The following is a 26,186-nucleotide window of genomic DNA, read 5'->3' as shown; positions in this document are numbered from 1 at the left end:
GTGCTGAATGCCTAAGCATTTGATTTTTGAAGTTAGGTGAAACGAATCCTATGCAAATAAACTCTGAAAGGTTAGGTTTATTATCCTGGTTCAGGCTGTGGTGATCAGACACAGGGCTGCTCTGCAGGTATCCCTAGGAAGTCATGATTTTGCACCTTGTTATTTCTTTCACTGTATTTTGATCCTCTTGTTCACCACTTTGCTTCCTCTGACCAAGTCTCCTCTCAAAAAATAACCTGCCCCTAATTACCTTCACAGTTTTGCTACAGATTTTGTAGTTCTGTTACCTAGTCACTCTTGGCCTTGCATGGTACCTCTGATGCAGTCACCTAAGTGATGTTGTCCTTTTAAGATTGTAATCCCCAAAAGTTCCCTAATAATTTCCTTCAGTCACCTCTGGACTTTGGTCACTTCTTTAACCACCCATGGGATCCAGCCTTCCCTCACAGCGCTAGCTGTAACTTCTGTCTGCTTCCTACATTATTAGCAGTGATGTCTGGAAATTTTGCATGTTGTCATGGTCTCATGTCCAGTAGTTTTCCACAGCCTGTTCAGTTAATTTAACGTCAGCATTATGCCAGTCAGTGCCTGGCCAGTGGTTTAGCCATTGGCTTGCAGCACTAACAAACATATGGAGGATTATTCCTGAACCTGACCCTGAATTTTTTAGAAAAAAAGATTCGTAGTTGTATGATGAGAGGAATATACAACAAAAATCAAACCCATTTGTTCAGTGTCAAGTAAGATGATACGGCATGGTGCTGACACCTATACGCCCATGTAAAGACCATCCTGAGATAAAAACAGCTCAAAGTGAGCAAGTCACTGATATTCTTAATCATAGCCTGATACCATTAAGTCCTTGGACCTAAAAGAAGAGGGGAAAGGCTTTAATATCGTCTTGTTATTTTCTTTGGCGAAATTCTAGAGATACAGTCTGTGTGACTGCTCCTGGTTTTGGATTGCTCCCCGATGTCAGGTCCCAAAGGTTCAATTTTATCTTTGACTTCTTTGGAAGGCAGTTCAGTGGCAATATCATTAATACGCAGACGGCACTTAGTTCTGTTTCCTTCTTGTCAGCCCAGGCAGGAGACATCACTGTACTTTCCAGTGTCTGGCAGAGATAGGGAGCTGGACAGAAGCCAAGAAACTGGGCTCATTCTGGATCTTTAAACCGCTTTGCAATGGCTGGCCTGGAAGTGAATTTTGAGGAACTTTTATTCAGGGATTCATTTGTTCAAGCGCTGCACTGCCCTCGGGGTCTTAATAACCTCAAACTGTTCTGTACTTGCCCTCTGATGAGAAGAGCTGGGAATACCTTCTCCAGCAAACAAAGGAAGACTAAATCAAGCACCTCTGCCAGGCCAAGAGCATGGCTGCGTCAGCTCGGCTCTGCCAGGAGACGGGGAGCTGCAGCCCCATCTCCGTCCTCCTTAACGCTCAACCTCAGCCACGCGCTGCCGTGTGCAGGCTCTGGAGCTTTGTTAGGTGCTTCCACGAGCTAACACAACTCACCAAAACAGCAGAAACGAACCACGCAGAAATGGGGATAATTCTCTTCACCTTCCTGGGTTGCACTGGCTCCCCAAAAAGTCCAGCAAAAGCCACAAGATGAGGTGGGGGCAGGGAGGTGAAGAGGAGCAAGGGAGGAGAGCAAGACCTGGTAATAAGCACACAAGGTGGTGTGTCTGTGACCAGGCTAGCATTACAAAACTTGAGACTTGATAACCACTTGAAATTTCAGCTGCAGCCTTAATTTAGCTGACTCTATTTAGTCACTCTGGCTTTCTCAGGGTAAATTACACTCGCTGCTTGTTCCCAACAATGGGAGCAATTAAAAGCACTGTTTACTATCTACAGAGCCCTAAATAGTTGAAATCTAATTACTTCCAAAAGACTTTCCTTCTTTTGTCCTGTGGTGACCCTGGCATTAAATAGAATTGCTTTGGCCGTCTTGCCTAGGAATGAGCTTTGAGGAAGCTGGAAGCAAAATAATGTCTCTAGAAGGCATTTTCCTGAAGAATCCATTCCTGCCAGAATACTTGCTAAGCCTGAACTTGCCCACATTTGGTACGCAATGTAAAATAATTCTCCATGCACATGTTCTCCACTAACGACAGGCCCTGGAGTCCTTGGCATTCAGCCTACTGTTGTCTATCTTTGTCCTTTAACATCGTGTGCCATTGCCTGAGCATGCACCGTGGCAGCCTCCCACCCGGCCTTTGGAAATCCTCCGCTCTGCCCACACCTCCTCCAGCTGCCCGCACCAGACAGCAGCGTGGGTCCAGGCTCCCCAGAGGGCAGCGCAGAGGTGTGACTCTCTCCCACCAGTCCAGTCCTCAGGTTTGGGACTGGCACACTTTCCAGGCCAGGAGTGGCATGGAGGACATTTCTCTGGGTCAGGGAAGACCCTCAGCCCCGCACAGGCATGAAGCAGAAATCTTTTGCCTTGGAGGTACACCAAGTAAACCACAACCACACACTGTTATCTCAGCGGCATTTGCACATGCACTGCACTTCCAGGTGGCCTGCAGTCAATGAGTTGCGTGTAGAGAGCTGTCTCGCATCTACCAGGCTCTGCCATCGCCTATACTGGTGCTATACAGCAGGGGTGCTGGCCTCCACAGCACAGCTTTTGAAACATCTGTGTGCTGAGCCTCTGATGACACTTGCCACCTGAAGGGATTACAGATGCCCTCCTTTTTCTCTTTGACCTCTCCCCACCTAGGTCTGAGCTAACATTGTCCAACAGCCTGAGGTACCTCTGCATCTGCTGCCGCGTCGTAGTCGTTGGACCTGCATGTCAGAATTGGTATAGGTATATCTGAGCCTATCGTAAGGAAGAGGAAAGGACCAGGGACTTCTTAAAGTTCCTTCCAGCTTTTGATTAGCATTTTTCGTGTTTCAGAAGATAATCAACTTCAAACTGTACTGATAGGCTTGTGGAAAATGCATCTGCTTCTTGCTGTTCCTTTGACTTTGACTGCAAACTTCAGCTTCCTCCCTACTATATTTTTCCAATATGAGCTCTGTGTAATTTAAATTTGTGTAGTTGTGCAACTAGGTACAGTTATATTTCCCTGCAGAAAATAGGCGAAACACCTTTGCATCCCTGGAAAAGAACACTTTTTTCTGCCCGACTCATATAATTACCCATCATTTGCCTCAACTTTGAGATCCCAAACTTTCTGTTTTATTATTTTTTAAAATTATTTATTGCTTATTTTTGTATTTTTCTCACATTAACTTATCTCAGTTTTATTCAGTCATAAACAGTATTAAGTTTTCCCAGAAAAATATATTCATGTTAATTTATTTATATTTGGTTTTCTGTTAGAAACAACTATATATATTTCACGTGTCTTGGATTATTTAGTGGAGATGCTGTTACGTGTAATGCAAATAATATGCAATAATCTCTCAGTGACTTCAGGTAAACCATGATGTTCGTTCATTTCTTTTTAGATCACATTGACAACCATCGGCTACGGAGACAAAACTCCTCTTACTTGGCTTGGAAGGTTGCTTTCTGCAGGATTTGCTCTGCTTGGCATTTCTTTCTTTGCACTACCTGCTGTAAGTATGCCAATAAGATTTGTAAAAAGGTAACAGAAACTTCTGTAGCTCTTGCTGCTATTACGATACAAAAAGCTGAATGAAGCTCACTACATGAACTGTTTAAGGACTTTTGTTCTGTGACAACACTAGTGAACTTCTAGCTAAAATCCAAATGAAAGGTTTGGTGTCATTGCTTGAGTTTTGGGGAGTTTCTTTGGAACAGGCAAAACTAGGAAATAATCCTAAGTTAGGTCACATACTATTGTGTAAGGTTGAAAATCCTTTCTGTTGTTACAAATTGTGACATATATTACTGCTTTTCTTTCAGATTTAAAAAAAAATCAGCTGGTATGTTTTTCTGAATTAGACTACTAAAAAAAAAGTGAAATATTTTTAATAGGTTGTCTTCTATGACCTTATTCAGGCTGCCAACAGAGTAGTAAAAGGCACTAAATCAACCAAAAGTCAGTATCATTGAATGTAAAAATGCAAGAATCATTTTCTGTGAATGATTGCAAATCAACATGACAGTTTATTTATTTTGCTTTTATCAATGTTCAAGACACTTTAATGGAAATGGGAATCATCTAGTGACTAAAATATAGCGTAGCTTCAGAAATAACTTAATTTTCGTGAGTTAATTTCCTTTCTTTTTTAAATTAGGATTGAATAAGGATGAAATCAGAAAAGACATTCGCATTGTTGTATTGCATCCAGTGCAACATATACAGAAAATCAATATTTTAATACTCAGATTCATTATCTGTTGGTCACTATAAAATATGTATGTTATAATAATGCATGTTTCCAATCATATAGACAAACCAAGATTAAAAGCCAGCATTTCCTAACAGCATTGAATCATCTAGTGTACTGAATTTATTTCTTACTCTAAGTACAGAGAGTATTTCACTATCTTTGGCATATTATAATACATTATAATTACAGTCATAATTATAATTATAATACAATACCTGTTTGTGAATCTTTGCCATTTAATGGCAGCTACTGTAATTAATTCGCTTTGTCACCTAGTCACCACTAACAAGAAAGTTAGTCTTAGCAGAACTACAATGAACATGTAAAGGATGAATAACCTTACACATTAGAGATGCCAGAACTTTTGTTCCCTGTGTTGTATCTATGTACATATACTCCTTTTCCTCATAAAATCTTTTGTGTTGAGTCTGTCTGTAAAACGAGATACATGTGAATCTTGTGCATTTCTAATATAATTTTCTCTGGACCAAGTGTCAAGTGGAAATATTCTTTCTTATAATGCATACATGTCCAGCAGATATATTACACTCCTTGCAAGCCAAGGAGGGAAATGTTCTCAGTCTTTGGGTCTGTTCAGCAGGAGTCAAATTTATCTTATTTATTCAAAGCTAAGAAGGCTTGAAGGGGAGAGATTTCATCATCAGCTTTTTTGCATAGCCTGTAGAATGAACAATAGGGATTATTTAGATTGGAAAGACTGTGAAGAAATGGTCTTAATCATAGAGTCATACAATCATAGAATGGGTTGGGTTGGAAGGGATCTTAAAGATCATCTAGTTCCACCCCTCCTGCCGTGGGCAGGGACACCTCTACTAGACTACTTGGCTCAAAGCCCCATCCAGCCTGGCCTTGAGCACTCCCAGGGATGGGGCATCCACAGCTGCTCTGGGCAACCCGTGCCAGTGCCTCACCACCCTCACAGTAAAGAATTTCTTCCTCATGTCTATTCTAAATCTACCCTCTTTCAGTCTAAAGCCCCTTGTAAAAAGTCCCTCTCCAGCTTCCTTGTAAGCCCCCTTTAGGTACTGGACAGCTGCTATAAGGTCCCCCTGGAGCCTTCTCTTCTCCAGAATGAACAACCCCAGCTGTCTCAGCCTGCCTTGACAGGACAGGTGCTCCAGACCTCTGATCATCTTTGTGACTGTCCTCTGGACTCATTCCAGTAGGTCCATGTTCTTCTTATGTTGGGGACCCCAGAAGAGAACACAGTACTCCAGATGGGGTCTCATGAGAGCAGAGTAGAGGGGAAGAATCACCTCCCTCGACCTGTTGGCTATGCATCTTTTGATGCAGCCCAGGATATGGTTGGGTTTCTGGGCTGCAAGCGCACGTTGCCGGGCCATGTTGAGCTTCTTGTCCCCCAAGTCCTTCTCCTCTGGGCAGCTCTCAATCCATTCACTGCCCAGCCTGTATTTGTGCTTGGGATTGCTCTGACCAAAGTGCAGGACCTTGCACTTGGCCTTGTTGGATGTCATGAGGTTTTCACAGGCTCACCTCTCAAGCTTCTCAAGGTCCCTCTGGACGGCATCCCTTCCCTCCAGTGTGTCGACTGCACCACACAGATTGGTGTTGTCAGATAACTTGCTGAGGATGCACTCAGTCCCAGCACCTCTCCCAGTACTGACCCCTGAGGGACACCACTTGTCACTGGTCTCCACTTGGACATCAAGCGGTTGATCACAACTCTTTGAGTGCAACCATCCCACCAATTCCTTACCCACCGAGTGGTCCATCCATCAAATCCACATATCTCCAGTATAGAGACGAGGATGTCGTGCGGGAAAGTGTCAAAAGCTTTGCACAACTCCAGGTAGATGACATCAGTTGCTCTTCCCTCATCTGTCAACACTTTAACCCCATTGTAGAAGGCCACCAGATTTGGAAGGCGTGATTTTCCCTTAGTGAAGCCGTGTTGGTTATCACCAATCACCTTATTTTCCATGTGCCTTAGCTCAGTTTCCAGAAGGATCTGCTCCATAATCTTGCTGGGCACAGACATGAGACTGACTGGCAGGTAGTTTCCCAGGTCTTTTTTCCCATTTTCAAAATGGGGGTTACATATCCCCTTTCCCAGTCAGTGGGAACTTCACTGCACTGCCACGACTTCTCAAATATGATGCCTAGGGGCTTAGAACTTCACCCCTCAGTTCCCTCAGGACCCGCAGATGCATCTCATCAAGTCCCATGGACTTGTGCACCTTCAGGTTCCTTAGGTGGTCTCGAACCTGATCTTCTCCTACAGTGGGCAGTTCTTCATTCTCTCAGTCCCTGCCTTTGCCTTCTGCAACTTGGGTGGTGTGGCTGGAGCGCTCCCTGGTGAAGACTGAGGCAAAAAAGTTGTTGAGTACCTCAGCCTTCTGCATGTCCCGGGTAACCAGGTCTCCTGTTTCCTTCTGGAGAGGACCTGCATTTTCCCTAGTCTTCCTTTTAGCAGCAACATATCTATAGAAGCTTTTCTTGTTGCCTTTGACATCCCTGGCTAGATTTAATTCTATCAAAGCTAATTTCTTGACCTGATCCCTGGCCGCTCAGACAATTTCTCTGTATTCCTCCCAGGCTACCTGTCCTTGCTTCCACCCTCTGTAGGCCTCCTTTTTGTGTTTGAGTTTGTCCAGGAGCTCCTTGTTCACCCATGCAGGCCTCCAGGCCTGACCTCCTCTTTGTTGGGAGGCATCACTCCAGAGCTTGGAGGAGGGGGTCCTCAAATATTAACCAGCTTTCTTGGTTCACCCTTTCCTCCATGGCTTTATCCCTTGGTAGTCTACCAAACAGATCCCTGAAGAGGCCAAAGTCTGCTCCCCTGAAGTTCAGGGTAGTGAGTTTGTGGTGCACCCTCCCCGCTGCCCTAAGGATCTTGACCTCCACCATTTCAAGGTCACCGCAGCCAAAGCTGCCCTTGAGCTTAACATTCCCCTCCAGCCCCTCCTTGTTGGTGAGAACAAAGTCCATCATAGCACCTCTCCTCGTTGGCTCCTCTGCCAACGGGGAGGAGGAAGTTATCGTTAATGCATTCCAGGAACTTTCTGGACTGCCTATGCCCTGCTGTGTTGTCCCTCCAACAAATATTGGAGTGGTTGAGGTCCCCCATGAGGACCAGGGCTTGTGAACGTGAGGCTTCTCCTATCCATCTATAGAGGGCCTTACCCACTTCTGTTGGACTTAACAGTCTTCTGTTAAGCAAGGTGTTTTCTAACTTTTCTAAAATGAAAAGTTCTAAGCAGCACGGCAGATATGGGCTTTGAGGCCCGTATATATCTGGCATATCTGGCAGCTGGTCATTTCATCATCATTCCTGCCTTAAATTGCTCTGAATGTTCCTTTTTGATTTTCTATATATATGTGTATGTAGGTATTTATATATGTATATCTCTGTGGCCTTTAGAGTTGCAGGAACATAGCATAGCACAAACCCAAGCAATGGTTGGGATGAGTGGTCACTGGTAGCAGGTGTTCTTTTAAGGACTCTCCTGCTTCACCGCGAAAGGGGCCATTGTTCATAAGCCTTGTACTGTCACATACTGTGATAAATGTGTCATTTGAAGCAATTGTATGGGATAACATCTTCACAAAATCTTTGCAGCTGATTATGTACATTTGTTGAAAAACTACCTACATAATGATAAATTGTGTATTGTATTGCAGGGCATCCTTGGCTCAGGATTTGCATTAAAAGTGCAGGAACAGCATCGTCAGAAACACTTTGAGAAAAGAAGGAATCCAGCTGCCAGTCTAATTCAGGTAAATACGAAATCAGTGGAAAGATAATAGTAGGTGATTTAAAGCACATATTGGAACAATTTTTATTATTTCAATTTAGAAACTTTTGTGGACATAATGCTTAACAGATTGGTTAGTTTCACAAAGTAAGTTTGTTCAGTGATTGCCATGTGTTGCTGTAATTGTGTATATAGCATTTCTAAGCCTAGGTTTTGAGTTCTTCTATCCATGTTGAAGATACCAAGACAAGGATGTCAACCGCATGCCTGCAGTTTAGTGAATTACTTGGAAAAATAGCATTGATCCCTAGACAACCTAGCTGACAGCACAGCACTCTTGCCTATATTAAGCTGCTTTTCATGTACTACAGGGTTTAGAGTGCTCCAATGAGTGATACATTTTGTGAAAATGAAAAGTGTCCTGACCAGAGAATTGCTTTCACTATTAGTTAATTCAAAAGCTGGAAATGCAGGCACTAGCAATTCTAAAATGTCTGAAATTGTCTGAAGTGGTTTCAGCTCCAATATTGATGTGATGGTGCAGATCAACGATTCAGAAAGATTTTTTTTCAAGAAAAAGTGGCAAGACATTTGTTAAACAATTGTTTTGCATGTTTTTTTTCTTTGACTTACAGTCCTAGTTAGAAATGAGAACAACCTCTAAAGAATGATTTTGCAGCAAGCTTTACTCTACTTGATGCACTTGAAAAAACAGGGGGAAAATAATCTCAGTGTCCTAGTTTGTTTTGGGAGGATCTCAAGTGTTTTATGTGTATCACTTGTGTGTTATTTTTAATTGTGAAATAATAAATCCTAATAAAGAACCTGAGCATGAATATTCTGGAGTGCTATGATAACTTCAGGATAGACACCAGGATGTCTTTGAAGCATTCTTAAAGTTAATAAATGTTTTCCATTATTACTGTTCAATGACTACTAAATACTAAATAGTTGAGATTTAATATTTATTAGAATAAATAATAAATATAAATCCACTCTTTTGTATCTATTGTACTGTAAAATTACATCTGGGATATTTTCTAACACATATATTTTATTCTAATTCTTGCAAGTTTGGTTGCCAGAGGAAACACATAATAGATTTAAGTTTTGGATGTAGCTGTTCTTGTTATTGTATGGCAGTTAAACCAAAATATTAGCAAGACAGCATGCTAAATAGATTAAGAGTAGCTAGATGACCGACTTCAGAAAGTGACTTTCCGTGGGCAAAATCATTGTGAAAGGAAGACATTTTTGGTGGGATCCATTGATGAAGGCTGTTCAGCATTTGCGTGTTCATTTTCATGTTAAGCATTTTCACTGATCTATAAATGAATATAAAATTGCTGATGGAGATACTTGCCAGTGGCACAAGGCCTGGAAGAATAGGAAAGATGATGGCAGGCACATGGGAATGAACCCAAGGATGATCTGGGTGACCTTACGGTGTGGAATGATTCCTACCAAATGTCTTAATACACCAAGTACAAAACTTGGTCTAGAAACAATGAATTCAGACTATTACAAAAGGCCTCTGTCCCAGTTTTAGTGACTCTGGAAAGGACCTGATGAAGGAGGAGAAAGATTGGGAAAGAAGGGTCAGGAGCTTCATACAAGTTCCCAGTATGCTGCTCCAGCTGGTTTATTACAGTCCTTAGATTCAGAACCAGAAAGGTAATGAGAGGGAGACGGCTGGTATTACTGCGGTATGGTGATGCTGCTACTAACATGCTACATATCAACTCAGCATCTACAGTTTGTAAATGAGATGGAAAAATTGGAAAAAGCAAAGAAAACATTGGGAAAAAATGAGGCCAGGACTGGAGAAAATTTCATGTTTGTAAATGCAGGATGTGTCTGAACTGCATATCATTGTCTACTGCAACAGTGCCTAGGCTGTTTTAAATTGTCTGTTGTGGATATCAACAAGAACTACCATGGAAATCAGTGTGCTCTAGCTTACCAGAGTGATGTCCATTTTCTAATCATTAACTCTGTAGAACTGGTCTGTGCTTACTCCTCTGTTGCCATAGATATACTGTCTGCTAGAGTCTGTACCTGACTTAAAGATAGCTAAGGTATCACTATAGAAAACTGAACTATTTCATATGGACATGCTCTTCTCGGTTTATTTAGCTTATAAGAAGTATTCATTGTGAATATTATTCGAACATAGAAGTCCAGGGGGGAAGTACTGGAACGCAGAAGACTATTTAACGTAGCATACAGAAACACAACAACTATCTCTGGCTATAAGCCAAACCCAAAGTGTTTCAAATTAAAAATAATGCAAAAGTTTTTGACAATGAGAGTGATAAACCAGTGGAACAATTTGTAAAGCAAGTGACAGGTTCTCCCTCTGTAGATGAAGACTAGATGTATTTCTGGGAGATATGCAGTAAGAAAGCACAGGGCATTAGACCCTGTACAAGAATGCCTGGATGGCGTTTAGTGGTTGACAATATGCAGGCAGTGCAGATACTCAGCTAGTACAAATTAATACAGGTATGAGCTGTTCCAGTTTGTAGAACAAAAGATGTGTCTTACTGTCTACATGCAGTTAATCCAAACACTGCCAGTGCTATGCTTTGGTCACTCACCTTTGAAATTATTTATTTTGTGTTTTTAAACATTTAGCTGTGTTTCAAACCACAGAGAATACTTGTCTTCTAAATTCTTTTTGTCTGGTTTTCATTATAATTTACAAAATGTATTATGATACTTTCTTTTACTCAGACTGCAAGCTTGTATGGGTGTCCCCTATGGCCTTGTCACAAATGAGTCACTGTAATGCTTTTTTGAGCACCTTGATGTGCTGAATATCGTCTGGTGCTTCCACAAAACCAGGAACTCTTACTTTACTGTGTAAAGTGTACTCTGACTCACAAAAGTTTTGGTAGGATTTTACCAGTATCTTCTTAATCAACCTAACAGAGCACACCCCAATTTCAGCAACATTCCCTCTCTCCATAATCAGTGTGGTGGCATTGTCACTTCATGTTCTTGGTTCCTTTGTGCTTTTCTATTGTTTCCCCATACCAGGCTTCTTGGCGGTTTTATTCTACTGACGCCAGCCGAACAAACCTGACAGCCACCTGGCGATATTATGAAAGTATTCTTCCTCCCCTCAGGCATGTATCAGTGCTATGAATGATAAAAGAAAGCCGTGACTTGTATTGGTTACTAATCTGCTTTTCAATTTTTTGTTTCATCCCCTGCTCCCTCTTGCCTTGTTTTTTTTCTTTTTTACCATATATCCTGCACGTAGTGTGTATGGCGTAGTTATGCGGCTGATGAGAAATCGGTTTCCATTGCTACCTGGAAGCCTCATTTGAAGGCCTTGCATACCTGCAGCCCTACAAAGTAGGTACAAATATGGCAGCTGGTGCTGTTCTCGATGTCTGTTCAAGCTTATAGAGAATAATTATTTGTCTGATTCGTCTTGTTTTGTCTTCTTAAGTCCTCTCATTAAAGATTTCAACTAACAAATCAGGTCGTTGTTATCTAGGAGCCTAGGAGAGGGGGAGAAATGCAAATCGTTGCTGTTTATCTAAGAAATATCACTGAGCACAGGCACTAGAAACATTTTCCCCAAAACTCATATAGCAAGGTTAATGTTTCACCCCGTTCCAAATTACCTCTAAGGAAGAAAATACTAGGTGTGATGCAGAACTTGTTCCTTGATTTAATGCTGTTTTTCAGCCTGTGCCTCTGTATAAGGCTATAGCTACAGATACACCTTTCCAAGTGGAGAGAGCCTTGTGGTGTTCTGCAGGTGAATGCGCTGGGGAATTTGCTCCTTTTTGTCATCATTTCTGATATATTCAGTATTTCCTTAGGGCAAATTATATCCTCAGTTATACATACAGCCAGTGGAAGATGACTAAAAAGACCTGATGTCACAGTTTGGCAGACAGGAGATATTTGATGTCCTAGTTTGGGTGAGAATTCACAGAGCACTGGCAGCCCAAGACTCTTCTATAATTCAGTAAAAGATTTACCCGAAGGCAGTAAGGTGACTGATTCAATATGGGGCACAAATCAGGAAGTAAAAGATACTTGATAAAGATCGAAACCGAGAGCACTAAGAGCCTTATGGGAAAGCTCTGATAAGCATCCTAACTGTTGTTATTGCAGACAGTGCAAGAGAATTAGTGGTTTCTCTCAAAGCTGGGTGATGAACATCCACATGACAGCAAAAAGGTAATTGTGTGCCAAAAAGCTCAGCCAAAAAGAGGTTTGGCTGGGTACCCAAAGCTGATCTTTGAATTTCAAAGAGGTGACAAGAACAGAACCATAAGTAATCCATTACCGTAACTGTAATCCCAAAATGTTTCAAACTAAAAGGAGCTTTTAGATGAAAAGTTACATGAAATACTGATTTTTGACATATACAAACAGGTTGAAGGCAACATTGGTATAAATGGATGGATATAAAATTAAATAAATAACGAAGCTGTATTCCACCTAAAATATTCTAAAATATGACTGTCCCTCAAAAGAGCATCCTCTTGTTATTTTAAATAAGTGTGTTGCTGTGCTATCCTAAAACTAAACCTTTTTATTTACCAGAGATAACTTTATCTAATAAGAGCCTACAGCTTTATGTTATATATGTGTCAGCAATGCATTTTGCCTAAGTGCTTTGCCAACTCAGTCTGCAGTGGTATGTACTAAGCATGTTATGCATGTGTTAAAACAACCAAAAAGTTCCTTTTTCAGAAGCATTGTAGTTATGAGTCTTGCTTGAATGTTTTTGTGGTTGCAATGTATCGTGTGTCTTGTACACTAATTAACATTAACATATCCATTTATGTTTATCATATGTCTAACTTCATCTGTAACTAAGTAATGTGATTACTATCTGCATAACAAGTATGTTTTTCCCTCCCACTCCCTGACCTGAAGAAAAGAACAAGGAGAACCTTCTAGCAGGTTTGTAGTTTCTTTTATTTCTTTTATCTGTGAGATCACTGCTTCTTAATGGCTTTTTGGTATCTCAGGTTCTGTACAGTAGGTTCCACGAATTGTAACTGTTGACGATCACAAATAGCATTTTTTTGAACTCATATCAATAGACTAATGCTGCTGAAATTTGCTTCTTTGTCCCAGTTTTTGTATGGAAAAACTAGGCAATTTTTTATGTTTCTAGCCACACGATTTAACTTTGAGGGGGAGCTCGGTTCAAACAGCGGCAGAGTGGAGCAGCCTCCCCAGACCCAGCTCCTGAGCAAGGACACGGCCCCCAACTTCTGCCATAAAATTGGTGCTCACAGCTTCCAGGAATCCCAGTTAAGTTGAGGCACATAGTTGAACTTGGCTTTGCGAGCAAGCCCATCAGCCCTCTGTCACAGAGGGAGGACCCCCCGACAGGGCTGGTTGGATTTCACCTCAGCAGGGGTCTGTGCTGCTCTGCAGGAGCATCCTCAAGCTTTCCGCAGTGCCATGTCTCCATGTTTCCTAACCTGTTCCGGCCATCCCCTCCCAAGGAGTGTTTTGGGATGCAGCAGGTGGGGGGAGAGCACCGCTGCAGTGGCTCACCCCCTCCCGGCTGCACGGATGGCACTCTCTAATGGCCCTATTGGGGCAGAGGAGGCAGCTTGGCATCTCTCTATAAATAAGGAAATAAATAAATAAATTCCTCTGGCTGGGAGGGCAGGTGGGGTTTGCACCCAGCCTGGATGCCAGCTGAGGGCCAGCTGCCTGCAGCACACAGAGGCAGGGCTGTCCTGGCTGGGTATATCAAGCCCTGGAGATGCCCGTCCTGAGGCACTAGGAGGAAATGCTGCTCTTTGCTGTGCTGAGAGCCTGAATCCTTAGGGAGAGGAAAGGACCTGGTGGCTACAAGACAAATTACCCGGCCTCTAAACTCTTTAGGGCTGGGACTCGGCGGGCATTTGGCAGCCAGCACTGCAGTATCAGCACGATCAGAGAATAGTGGCGTTTACTTCTGAGCAGAAAATGATGAAAAGCCAAGAAAAAAAGTGTCAGTGTGACACATCAACCCCCAAAATACATCCGCCCCTGAGTTGTACTGTGGTTCACAAACTCTTCTGGGTTATTCAGTCCGGGGTGGAAAGTTTTCACATCCACTACCCGTGTCCTGTTCCATTCTCCAGGTTGCTCCTCTGGCACGTGACTCCATCCTTTTCCTGATGTGCACTTAACTGTGTCACAGTGACTTGAGGGGACTGGATTTGCTCTGAGATATCCATCATGAGCACTTCACCTGCTTTGTCAGATCTGTGACTTTTCATACACATTGTCTCCATAGGCTTGCTTTCATTAAATTGATTTCATTAAATTATTACAGCTTGATCCAAATTTTTTGCACATGCCAGCCATATTTCCTACTCTTTCAACAGCAACATTTAAATTTTACTTTGGCTTTTTTAAAAGTGAGACTGAAGTTGGCAGTAAATGAGTACGTACCTCCAAAACGTTATTCCCAACTGTACTTGCGAGCACTTGGAGAGACAAATTTGCTTACAAAAAGAAACTAGATGCAAAAAAACCCCCAGCTGTCAGAACTATATTACATGCTCCATGTTAATGATAACTATTGTGGTTTTAAAAGTAATCAATGATTTAGCCATATTTTTTCACTTTATTTTCACTTAATGGAAGATGTATGTCCCTGCAGAAACTCTTAACTAATATGTGCACTGCTGCAAATTAGTGTACGTATAAGATTGTACTAGTTAACTCCTGAGATCCTGGTCTACAGTAAAAACTTTGAAGACCACTCAGTGCCTTTTAAAAAAGGTGTGTTCTGTCAGTGGCTGTTTATCCTTCTTATGCTGATATATTGCATATGTTTGTATCACTTAAAATACATGTGGTGTATGTGGTCTTTTGTGGTAAAAATGTAAGTGCAAAATGCTGCAATGTACTTCAAGATAACTGTCCTCGACCATTTAATTTCTTTCTTTCTGCAATGCCGAGTGACTTGCATGGGATGCTATGTGAACTAAGTAAGCTGCTTCTTGTTTCACTCTTTAAATGAAGTTGTGTTTGCACAAGTTGTGCATTGGATTGCTTTCTGAATATGCTCTTTGTTCTGTACTCCATTCTAATAACAGTGGAGAAAAACTTTTATTACTTTAGGTTAAAAAAATTATATATTTTTTTTTCCTACCAAAATTACTTTTATATTTACAGAAACAAATTCTTGCATTTTGTCATGTATAGACCTACAGTCTTTCATTAGGTAACTAAATGTTGCTGTGCATGAGTTGAGAGAGCTGTGATTATGAGGCTGTAGCTTCATACTGATTTTAAGAAAAATATGTATGTTGTATCTCTCAAAATATTACACACAAGTGTTCTACTTAATCATTTATCAAAAGTAATGGTAGACAACCTCTCTGGTGTATCCTTGCTGTAAATGAGATATTTCTATAAATCAGTTCTAGAGTTCTGCAAGTTATTTAAAAAGCCTGTATGTTAAATTCTCCGTATCTACAAATGCACACACTGAATGCAAACAATATTTATTTCTGTTCAGTTGTGCAACGTGGCTGAAATTCTTCCTGTGCAGGAAACTAGATCAACTGATGAATCTTACAACATCCTGAGAGCATAAGCAGTCTCAAGCTGTGTGTACGACATGCATTGGGTGTCTGCAAAGGATGAACGTCACCCGTCTAGTGTTGTAACTAGTGAACTTGAATATGAATTCCCTATTCAGACAACTCCTGGTCAATAAGGAGGAATTCTGCCGGTATAGGAGCTTGGGGGAAAAACTCATCCCTGCTCTGAGGGAAACAATTCTCTGGAATGCTGTCCACCTCCTATCTCATATCTGTTTCTAGAAGTAGATTTAATGTAAACTCTTTGCATGCAGCATATGAAAAAGGAATTGCCCGTGATGCAGAATCTAACTTGAGGTGGAAAGCCTAAACCCTTACCTAGCAGTGGAATGCTTAGTAACATGGTCCTCTATCTCCCCTCAGTCCTAGTAAGCTTTGTAGTAATAAACAGAAGCTCTTCAGGATGTACACCCCTCGGAAACATAGGTATTCAGCATCCTGCCTATTCACATGATGTTTGAGAATGCCAGCTAACATCAGGTGCATGATTCATTTACTTCCCCTCCTTAGTGCTTTACAGTTCCTTACTACTCCAAAGGAGGTTTCTTGATTTATTTAAGTGCTTGTAATTCCTTTGTTGCTTGTTGCCTGCAATGACATTAATACAATGGCAATAATACCAGTTCTCTGAAACTCATCAGGTCGGACAATTGCAGTGTGCAACATGCTGCTGTTTGCCAAAGCCTGGTTCCCCTTCTCTGCCTGAGACCTGAACTTCTAAAATGCATTACCCTGCGGAGATCTTAAAACGGGGTTGAATATTTGGGTAAAGACAATTCCCCAAGTCCAAGAGGATTTTTATAACCATGGCAGTTGAGTTCTCCACCTAATAATTAGTGGGGAATATTAAGCTATAACACACTAGGCAATACCAACAGTCAAAACGTGCAATTGTTGTTGAGAAGAATCCCCTTGGACACAGCCTGTGGAAGCTGTGCCTGCATCCTGTACTGGAAGGTAGAGGAATGCATATGAAATCAACCATCTGCTTCAGCTGAATTCTGTGGAAACTGTGTCTCTTACCAAAAATGGTAATTCCTAGATGGACAGAATTTATGGGAAGAAACCCTTGCTTTATACTCAGGCTTATTACAATTTTTTTCTTACTTTTCAAAACTAATGTAAAAGACAATAGAAGTACAAACTGATGACAGAAAATGAAGATAAAAAATAGTTTCTTTTCATCTGGAAACTGTTTTGGAAAAGGAAAAAATACACAAAACCCCTGAACTTGATTTATTTTTTTCTGTTTGATGATTGAACTTTAAGACATTCTATCCCTGAAATTCTTGTTATTACGCATTGAAGGTATGAGATGTAACACTACATTTCTTGGGTTCATGGTCCTAGCATGAGACTGGTGGAGAAGCCTTGAACGTTTGAACTTCAGGTCTGTCCGTACTATCCATTGTATTCACATTTGTTCAGCTTAGCCTAAGTTCAGTGAAGTTGTCTGTAGGCTTGGTAAGAATCAACATCTATTTATTGGAACTGCTGAAAACTGGCATGCATCTTTGCTTGCTGTTGTTTGCCATGGGTAATAATTTTTGGCAGTTTTAGCTTCTTTCTTGACTTGAGATCCAAAGCATTTTCCCTCACCCTCAGGCCCTCCAGTTACTTCTGATTCACTTCAGTTTCTTCCTCTTTCTGCTTCCACCAGCTGGCTCAGTATGAAAAGCTGAAAAACAAATGTTAAGTTGCGACTAGCAGCAAGCAGTAGTGCTGCAGGTCTGAGGCTGAAGCAGAGCAGAAGATAAACCTGACCAGAAATGCAGGAAGGTAGGCAGGGAAATAGGGGAGTGGGATTGGGAAGCAGAGATGCTCCGTTAACTGAGAAGTATAGTAAGATGTTCCACGGAAGACAGACAGACCTGTGAGTACGGGAGAGAAAAGCAAAGTAGGCATTTGTATTTGTAGGCATTTATCAATTAAAACAAAATCTTATCAAGTCTAGTCATGTGGTCCAGCAGAGAAGTGTGCGTTCCCCCTGCAATGAAACTACAGTGACCTCTAGTGTCCCTGAACACCTATTCCTTCGTAAATCAAAGGTGAAAAAGACAAAATTTAAAGAAGAAATAATAACTGGAAAGGCCTTTGCTGTCTAGGGAAGTGAAGGGGTCATGCATGTACTGACAGGAGGAATGAATGAGTGGTAAGATCCCACAACTGCCATTCCAGAAGGCAAACAAATAGAGAAGTCACTTGCTTTTTTTCCGTAGGTGCCAGTTGTAATTGATCTCTACTAAAAGATGCTTCAAAGCTCCAGACTTGTAGATATGAATATATTCTACAACTTGCAACCTCAAGAACAGAGTAGAAATAGGTCCACAAAGATTACTGTTGCCAGGGAAGATTGTAATAGGGAGCAAGTAAGTATATAAACTGGGATAAACTATCAATGACATAACGTACAAGAATTGATGGACAGACACACATCTAAAGGAATGCAGAGATGACTGGAGTCAGCTGTCGTTCTCTCAGATCCTTGTCCTTTAGGTCTGATTCAGGAACTTGTGTAATTTCACTTTCCTGATTCTTTATCATGGCTTTTGCCTTTTGGACCAACATTCAACTTAAAGTTTGGGAGTACTTACAGGAATATGTGCATTTCCAGTGGCCATTAACAGGTTTAATTTCCCCATTAATTCAAGGAATTTCCTTTGGATATCATGTAAAAAGAGAAAAGAGGAGAGAGAAAAATATAATAGCCTAGGTCCTGCAAGAGGTGAAGGATTGTTAGCGTGGCACTGGACAGTGCTACTCCAACAAGCACTAAATCAGAATAAAGGGCCCTAAAGGCTTCAGCGGCTACTGATTCAAGTGCAGAATGCCCAAAGGTGCTTGAAAGGGCATAAGATTATCTCCACCTCGTATCTCTAACACCATCTCTGCCCCTATTGCAACAGAGAATCAAGAGCCAGGAACTATACAGCCTATTAGAAAAGGGATATTTTCCCTGTAGGAAAAAACCTGGTCGGGATGCCCCTGAAATGCTGATTCAGTTACTCCTTCGTGAACTGTTATTTGTCATATATTCACACCATAGAGGAGCCCTATGGCAGCACGCTGCCAAGGACAGCAGCTTTCTTCTCCTGAGCATTAATTCTCCACTACTGAAAGTCATATAATTTATATCTGCGCTGGGTAGGACCCAGTGACTTCAGGAACAGTTCCCACCAGTCTCAGAATAGGGACAGGGATCCAAGAAGTGAAGAACTGCTATAACCAGTGTCTTTGGAGAAACTCTCAAGATGCAAAATAGAGTTTCAAAACCATGCTTCCTTCAGGGGTTGCATTTCTTTTCATGATGCAGCATCCTCGGCATGGACCCTTGGCATGCCATTACATTGCCACTGCTACAAAGCAGATAATTTTTTTTTTAAGTATGAGGTCTGCATTTTAAATTAATATTTTCATTCTCAGTGTTGCACTTTTGAAAACTGTCTCTAGTACAGATGAAGTGTCTACTGTTCCTTTCACCATTGCCTCATTGCTTTGATTTGGAGAACTAAAGATATTCAGGTTAAGTAGCCATTGTGTACCATTCAGCTTTTATAAATTAAATAACCATGTGTACAAATAATTTAAAGGCAGTGATTGCTTTCATTAGTACAAATTAATCAACAGAACACATGTGCTTCTTCATTTTTTATTTTCATTTTTATTTTGGAGTTAATGGGATTATAAAAAATACAATCTATACTGATAGTTTTTATGACTATTTTATCAATTTCCCTTTCATTTTAACTAGTGCCACAGGAAGAGACCTTACCAGAAACTTTTTTACTCTAAGATTTGCTAAAAAAATAAAAGAAGTTGATTTCATGCTTCAATAGCAAATACAATAAGAAGACTTTAAAAAAAGCACAGGGGATACATCCCTAGGAATAATATCTATAAGAAATCCATTTTGATTCTGTTGCTCATTCTGTATAGTATGACTTTGCAATAATGTGGTTAATAACTATTTTACAGCTTATATTTTCATTAGGTTGTACAATGCAAAAGATTCCTGAGCTGAAATGTAATTCAGTCTTTAAATGTAATTTGCATTGAAAATTAAATTTTAGAACTCACTTTTCTTTCAAATAGTAGGTTCTGTGGGTCTTTTATATTGCATATGCAACAGCACACATTACTGCAGGTCTGGGTAATGATTTGCAATGGAAATAGATAACACTTCCAGCACCATGATGTGGGTCTATTTCAACAGTTGCTTACTATGGGTAAGGAAGGAAGGGGATAACATTCAGAAATTATAGTAAAGTTATTCATTCAAGTGATTCAACATGCCATATAGCTATACATTTATCTAATAATCTTTCTATTGATGTGCATATTTTTTTAGCATTCTTGAAAATTATCTTATTATAAGCTTCCCAGCATGTGCTTTGCCTGCTACAAACTGCATCCTTTCTGCTCTCCGTGATGTTTGTATTCAGAATGTTATGCTATGCTATGCATGGACAAAAATATCTGATTATCTCAACATTTCACAGCCACAGAAGTTTATAACTGCTTTCCATTTCATATAATTACACATTAACACTGTATTTTCAGAGGGCAGTAGGTTAAACATCTAAGAACCACATAGTCCATATTGGTTAGCACTAGTTAATTAGCTGCAGAATACATTTCTGTTGAAAACATCTTATGGGCATGCTGAAGTTTAAAGGCAAAGACTTTGAGAGTACTGGAAAGTGTCGTAACTTCAAGTACAATTATAATTTGCAGGTAGACAGTCTTTGCTGTAGGTGTTTTAAAAGCACTCCCAAAGCCTATGCCAGGGCAGTAGGACTGCCAGACCCAGTAACATCCTACCTGGAGCAGCTACTGCATTGCTCCCATTATCTCTAGCCTTGCAAGAACAGGACCACTGATCAAGGTGACCATTGCTTTGTAAAGGCGATTGAACTTAACCTTGTAAATAAAACAAGGTTTCAGGCCTTAGTATCAGACTTCCTTTCTGTTTCCCCTTTGTGCCTTCTGCTACAGGGAGAGACAAACAAAAGCAAAAATGTTAAATAGTGGAAAAACATTGGCAGATAGTCATGGTGACCACAGGATGTCCATCAGATATGTTTGAACATCAAGAAAGGTAATTTAGGCACTGGGAAGTAGAAAATCTGCATATCTCTCTCGTAGCAGACTGGAGGGGAGGGTTATAAGCACAGGAGGGAAAAAAATCAGCCTACAGTTGGCCAACTGTAAGACCACAGGGCCACCATTGATCCTGCAGTCACAGTCATGAGGTTCGCTGGGCTCCTGGACCTGTCCTGAAGCACCAGTCCAATACCACCTGCAGGTAACCAGCTCCCAGCTTCATCTCCAGCAACCACACAGCATATCATAACATTTCTATTAATTGGTCATCACACTGTTTCATGGATGTTTTGTTAATTTTGGTTTCGTCTTGTCCAAGTAAGTGCTGTAACAAGGAATTCTGGATATGAGTGATGACTAACAATGCATATGAAATGTTGGAAGTGCCACATCTTGAAAAAGCATGAGTATACTAACAGTATTTTTGCCTGCTTAAAAAAAAAAACAACCAAATACTACATGGCATGCAGTAATAATAGAATACATTTTGTTCTTGTTTATCCGAAGAAATGGCCAGAAATGCACTGAGCTGGGCAGACTAAGATGGAAATAAACCTATCTAAAATTAAAGGAATAGGAAAAAAAATCATAGAGCTTGATCTATAATAATTGGGTGAAATTTGTTTCTATTTATTTATTTTCATTTCCTTTACAAGGTTATTCTGTACTGTAAGACAGACTGATTGATAATGCCTCTATCAAAAAGCAATTACATGTAATCATCGTCATTCCCAAACTAAATACTTTCAATGAAAATAAAAGTTTGTAAAGAAAAATATTCATACTATTGATAATTTTTAGAGATTATTTTTCATTAACGTACAATAGAAAAAAGAAACTGAGTGAAGGAACTATGAAATAAAATATATTTCTCTCCTTCGCAGTCAAAAGCTAAGTTTTAAGGAGCGGGTGCGGATGGCCAGCCCACGAGGTCAAAGCATAAAGAACAGGCAGTCTTCAGTCGGAGATCGCCGGTCACCAAGTGCCGACATTGCCACCGAGGGCAGCCCAACCAAAGTCCAGAAGAGCTGGAGCTTCAACGACCGAACCCGCTTCAGGCCCTCGCTGCGGCTGAAGAGCTCACAGCCCAAACCTGTGGTCGATGGTAGGAGTTTTTCGTGCATGCTGCTCCCAGACTGCTTATGCTCTTGCACACCTGCACTGTGAATGCAGCCGGTTTTTGGAAAGCCGAAAAAATTGTTGTCTGGGGGCAGAGACACAAGAAAGCTATAGCCCACTTCAAAGAGCGTGCCAAAATGATTTTTTTTTAATAAGAAATCTTGTGTCTCTGGAGCAACTGGTGGAAGAGAGGGTCACTACAGAAAATTGCAGGGGGACTAAATGCATCCCACGGATTTGGCTGCAGCAGTGCTGCCGTCATGGCCCCTCTCCCACCAAAGCTGCTGCCCAAACCTGCTGCCTCGTGCTGGTGGGCCATGCACCATGGCCAAGGCTGCACGGGCTGCACCCTTGCTAGCCGAGCGCACAGCTTGTAAGGCACGGGCCCCCGCAGGCAGAGGAGCTTGCTGAGGAGCTGGGAAGTGCCCTCTTACCCCCAGTGGCGATACAGTCACCTGCCACCAAGAGATATACTACCAGGTGCTTTAAGTTTTACAGGGTTTTATCGGGTTCAGTAAGGCAGGTGGCTTTAGCAAACAAAACTAGCGTTACTGCTCTTATGTATTGCTTTCTAAAGGGTGTTTTAGACGCAGGAAGGACTCCTAACATGTGAAGAAGTGGACCTTTGGGAAAATGGCTTGCTGATCCCGCAGCAGGCAACAACATAGCCTTTCCCGCAGACTGCCTCCTGTGCTGTCCCTTCTCTGCTCTCCATTCACCAGCTAGGGTCCTCCCTGGCATTAAACTAGCCAGTGTTCAGGCAAAGGTCTTCATCTGCAAAAAAAGCTTGCCAAAACAGAGACAGTGACTCCTCTACGCGGGGAGCACCGACGCGGGGCAGAGCAGCCCCCGAAGAGGCAGGAGCCGAGAGCACCAGTTGAGCCCGAGCTCTGTAAGGGCCGGGTCCGGCACTGAAAAGTGCACTTGCACAGCTCTGGGGGTACCGCTGCCCCGGTGCATTTGGATTTGGGTTTCTCCATTCATATTTTTGCCAACTTAGGAACATTTTGTTCTTTCTTGTGGGACCCCCAGGTAGAAAATAAGGGAAACAAACCAATCGGCTACAACGGGAGACAGTGACCCTGACTGTATGGGAAAGGTACAACATAAATCAAGTAAACAGATATAATTTTAAACTCTTTCTATGATGGCAATCGTGCATGTTCCATGCAACAATTGTGGTAAAACTACTTAGAGGTGTGATTTTGGTGTCTGCTTCCTTTTTAAGAGTACATATTATTACAGACATGTAGGTTGCAAAATACCCATTGAACTGAAATGCCCCATCCCTCAGCTGAGGACATCCTACACAACACATCTCTTCAGGAAAAGCCTGGGTAAATAAAGGTTTCCTGAAGGGCAAACAGGACAAGCCAACAGTGTTTGCTAAGGTCATCGTTCCAGGCTAGTCCTCCCCCACAGAGACCTCTCAGTTGCACGAATCCTGAATCTGGCTGTGTTACAGTGAGCTACTGGGGCACACCAGCCACCAGGCTGCTGTCCAGGCTGCTCACCACTCCTCGCCCTGTTCTGGGGCACAGGCCCTGGCTCATGTCCCTTGGCAGCTGCAGCACAGGAGCTGTGTGATGCTGGCCTGGGTCTCACGCTGACATGGAGCTGGAACAAGGCCACTTGCTCTACAATGGGAAGTGAGAAATGCTCTAGGTACCAGTGTGAGGTTGAAGCTACCCTGTCTAAATTTAGGCTCCCTATGTAATCACTTATATAGCATGAGTATCTCCCCAAAACCAGGCCAGAAGTGATTTCATAGGTTAAACCCCCGTAACTCATACTGTGCCTGGAAGTGACCTAAGAAGAGAGTAATTTGTTGAGCACACTCCCGGGGTATCAGCGGCTCACTTCTCTCCAGCCCTGAAGCCTGCACCTCACTCAAGCATCCGTTTAGTTTTTCATCAGCCCATTTGTCACAGACACATTTCCTCAGCATGTCCTCTGTTTTGTCCTGTGCGTGTTGTCATTAATAGCAATGACCTGCATGAGAAGATCGTGTTCCCTCTTATGTCTCCCTTTCACAGAAAAGGTGGCATAAACAGCACCTTGGGTATATCTGTAGGTAAGAGATAACAACAACAGAGTTTATTGCTGTCTGTAAACTCTTAAAGATCTTCCCACTCCTCAGGGCGAGCACAGCCTGTTTCCTGGTCAGTGGTTTCCAGGTACTAGTCCACCCTTATGAACTGGGGCCAACAGATACGACCAATTTCTCATCCATGGCAGAAGGAACAGCTTCCATTGTCTCCAGCTTTTAGGCAAATGCCAAGTTTCCACTCTGGGACCTCATCCAACTACTTCTAGGACTGGTGTCATCAGAGAGTTGTCAGCTGCGCTCACTGCTGAGAGGCAGCTCCCTGCTGCCTTCCCCAGCCCGTTGCAGGGAAAGTCAGGCCCCACCAACCTTGATGTTTTTCTCTCTGTGTGTGTTACCAGTTTCATAGTTCGATAGGCTTTCTGAGTTCAATAGCTCAATGAAAGGGATCTGGAGGTGATGTACTTGTGCTAGAACATCTTGCGGTTTTTCACTGGATTAAAATACAGTGTTTGCAGCATTTCATTAATTCCTCTCTGTTGTCAGGTCCTCCTGTTTCCTCTTCAGATGTTCTCTGGCCAAGGGATTTATTATTTTGGTGGGCTGATCTTCAAGCCAAACCAGAAGCCACCCCTTTCAAGATGAAAGTCTGGACACAAAACAATATGTCCCTTGAACAGCCAGTCCTTCTGGTGCTTCTTACACCTCTAGCATGTTTGGGGGGAGCAGAAATGACACTTGCAATAGGCCTTTTGGACAGTGACAACGTAGTACTGGGTACCTAGTCCAGTGTCAAAACTTTACATCAGTGATCTAATAAAAAAATAATTAAATTCTCACTATGAACTTCCCCTTCCAAAAGAGAAGACACTCAGATATTTGCTTGATTTCTTTTTCGCTGTATGAGATCTGGGCTTGTAAATGATCAAAGAGCATTAGCACTAGCATTAGTGTTAGCACATGCAGAGGAGGAACTACCTCGCTATGAAGGTGAGGCGCACTGAACTCTGTGTAAACATAAAGCAAAGAAGCAAATATATGAGTAGAGGGTTCAGAAAGGAAGAGAAATTGTTAGCATATGAGGATGATCTAAGACAGATAGACAGTCAACACAGTGACTTTGTAGGGCTGATTGAGTTCTAATAAAGGACACGGTTGCAATCTGGGCCAAAACCATCAGAGACTGCTGGAAAAACTAAACATCAGCAATTAGAAACTGGCCTGTAAAGGGAGGTTTCTAATCCAAACAGGAGCTTATGGAGGCAGCTAAGAGGCTAACATGATTGAAAACGTAGTAGCCTTCCTCTTAGGCTACCCAGTAACAAAAGCTTTACTAACACTTCCCCACCGGATATTAAAACCACAGGAGAGTTTCTTGGCAGCAAGGAAAACACTTAAGATGGCCACAGGTATCTCCCAAAAGGATATTGGCATAGCAGCCTTAGAACAGTATGACTAAAACTGTTGCACAAATGGCTTTATTTATGGGTAGCAACAGTCCTGTGAAACTGCCTATAAACCATTTATTGCTATTGCCAAAATGGGCCTGGCAACAACAGCAATTATTTCAGCTACATATGTGCATTCACAAATGGAATCCAAACCTGAGAGAGCTTTGATGGCTGGAGAGGTCTTTGGTGGCATGGCTGCAGATGCTCTCCGGAGCATTTAACAGCAGCGCAGGAGGGTGAAATTGAAAACAAAGACTTACATAATCTGATTTTAAATATATGCCCAGACTCTGGTGACATGTGGCTCACAACTGCCAGAACTCTTGTTGAAGTGGAGATCCTGTGCAAATTAACGGAGGTGCCAGGACGCTGTATTTCAAATCCCAGTTATCAGTCTAAAAGGGAATTCTCAGGACCAAGCAGATCAAAGGGAAATCTCCACCAATCAAGAATCGTAAATACCAAAGCTTTACAAAGCACACAGAAGGACAGAAGAATCCTACAGGGCTGTGCAAGAGCCTCCCCTGAAGGAATGCCATGTCACATGGGTGAAGGTGCTGCCTGACCTTGGAGCCGCACACAGCCACCCACGCACCACAAAATGAGCCAGGAGACCTCTGGCCCCAGGGTCTTCTCATGCAGTACGGCTTGTGTCCCTGCACCAAAACCAGGGAAAACACAGCCAAACTGCCCATGGGGAACAGCCCCCAGCGCATGAGAATACCCACTGGCAGGGACCAAACTCGTGCCAGGGTCTGTGCAAGTGGTTAAATAGTACAGGTGATCTCATGCCATTACCTAAGACACCGTGCCCGTGCCT

At 42.0% G+C, this 26,186-nt stretch overlaps 1 protein-coding gene across 3 annotated transcripts in view; it reads left to right on the top strand.

The window, feature by feature from the left end:
• The window catches only part of KCNQ5 (potassium voltage-gated channel subfamily Q member 5), a 303,789-nt gene that overhangs the window by 253,887 nt on the left and 23,716 nt on the right, over positions 1-26,186 (top strand). The window contains exons 6-10 of one of the 3 annotated variants that reach the window (XM_056343358.1): positions 3,466-3,576; positions 7,981-8,076; positions 11,097-11,185; positions 21,634-21,854; positions 24,596-24,607. In XM_056343358.1, the coding sequence (XP_056199333.1) occupies positions 3,466-3,576; positions 7,981-8,076; positions 11,097-11,185; positions 21,634-21,854; positions 24,596-24,607 (529 nt within the window). Of the gene's footprint in view, positions 1-3,465; positions 3,577-7,980; positions 8,077-11,096; positions 11,186-11,322; positions 11,418-12,962; positions 12,990-21,633; positions 21,855-24,595; positions 24,608-26,186 lie in introns of all 3 variants that reach the window. The other 2 variants (XM_056343355.1, XM_056343356.1) reach the window with 2 other exon arrangements.

This window comes from Falco biarmicus, chromosome 6 (genome assembly GCF_023638135.1).
Source record: "Falco biarmicus isolate bFalBia1 chromosome 6, bFalBia1.pri, whole genome shotgun sequence".
NCBI classification, from domain to species: Eukaryota; Metazoa; Chordata; class Aves; order Falconiformes; family Falconidae; genus Falco; species Falco biarmicus.
This window is presented reverse-complemented; position numbering and strand designations above follow the sequence as displayed.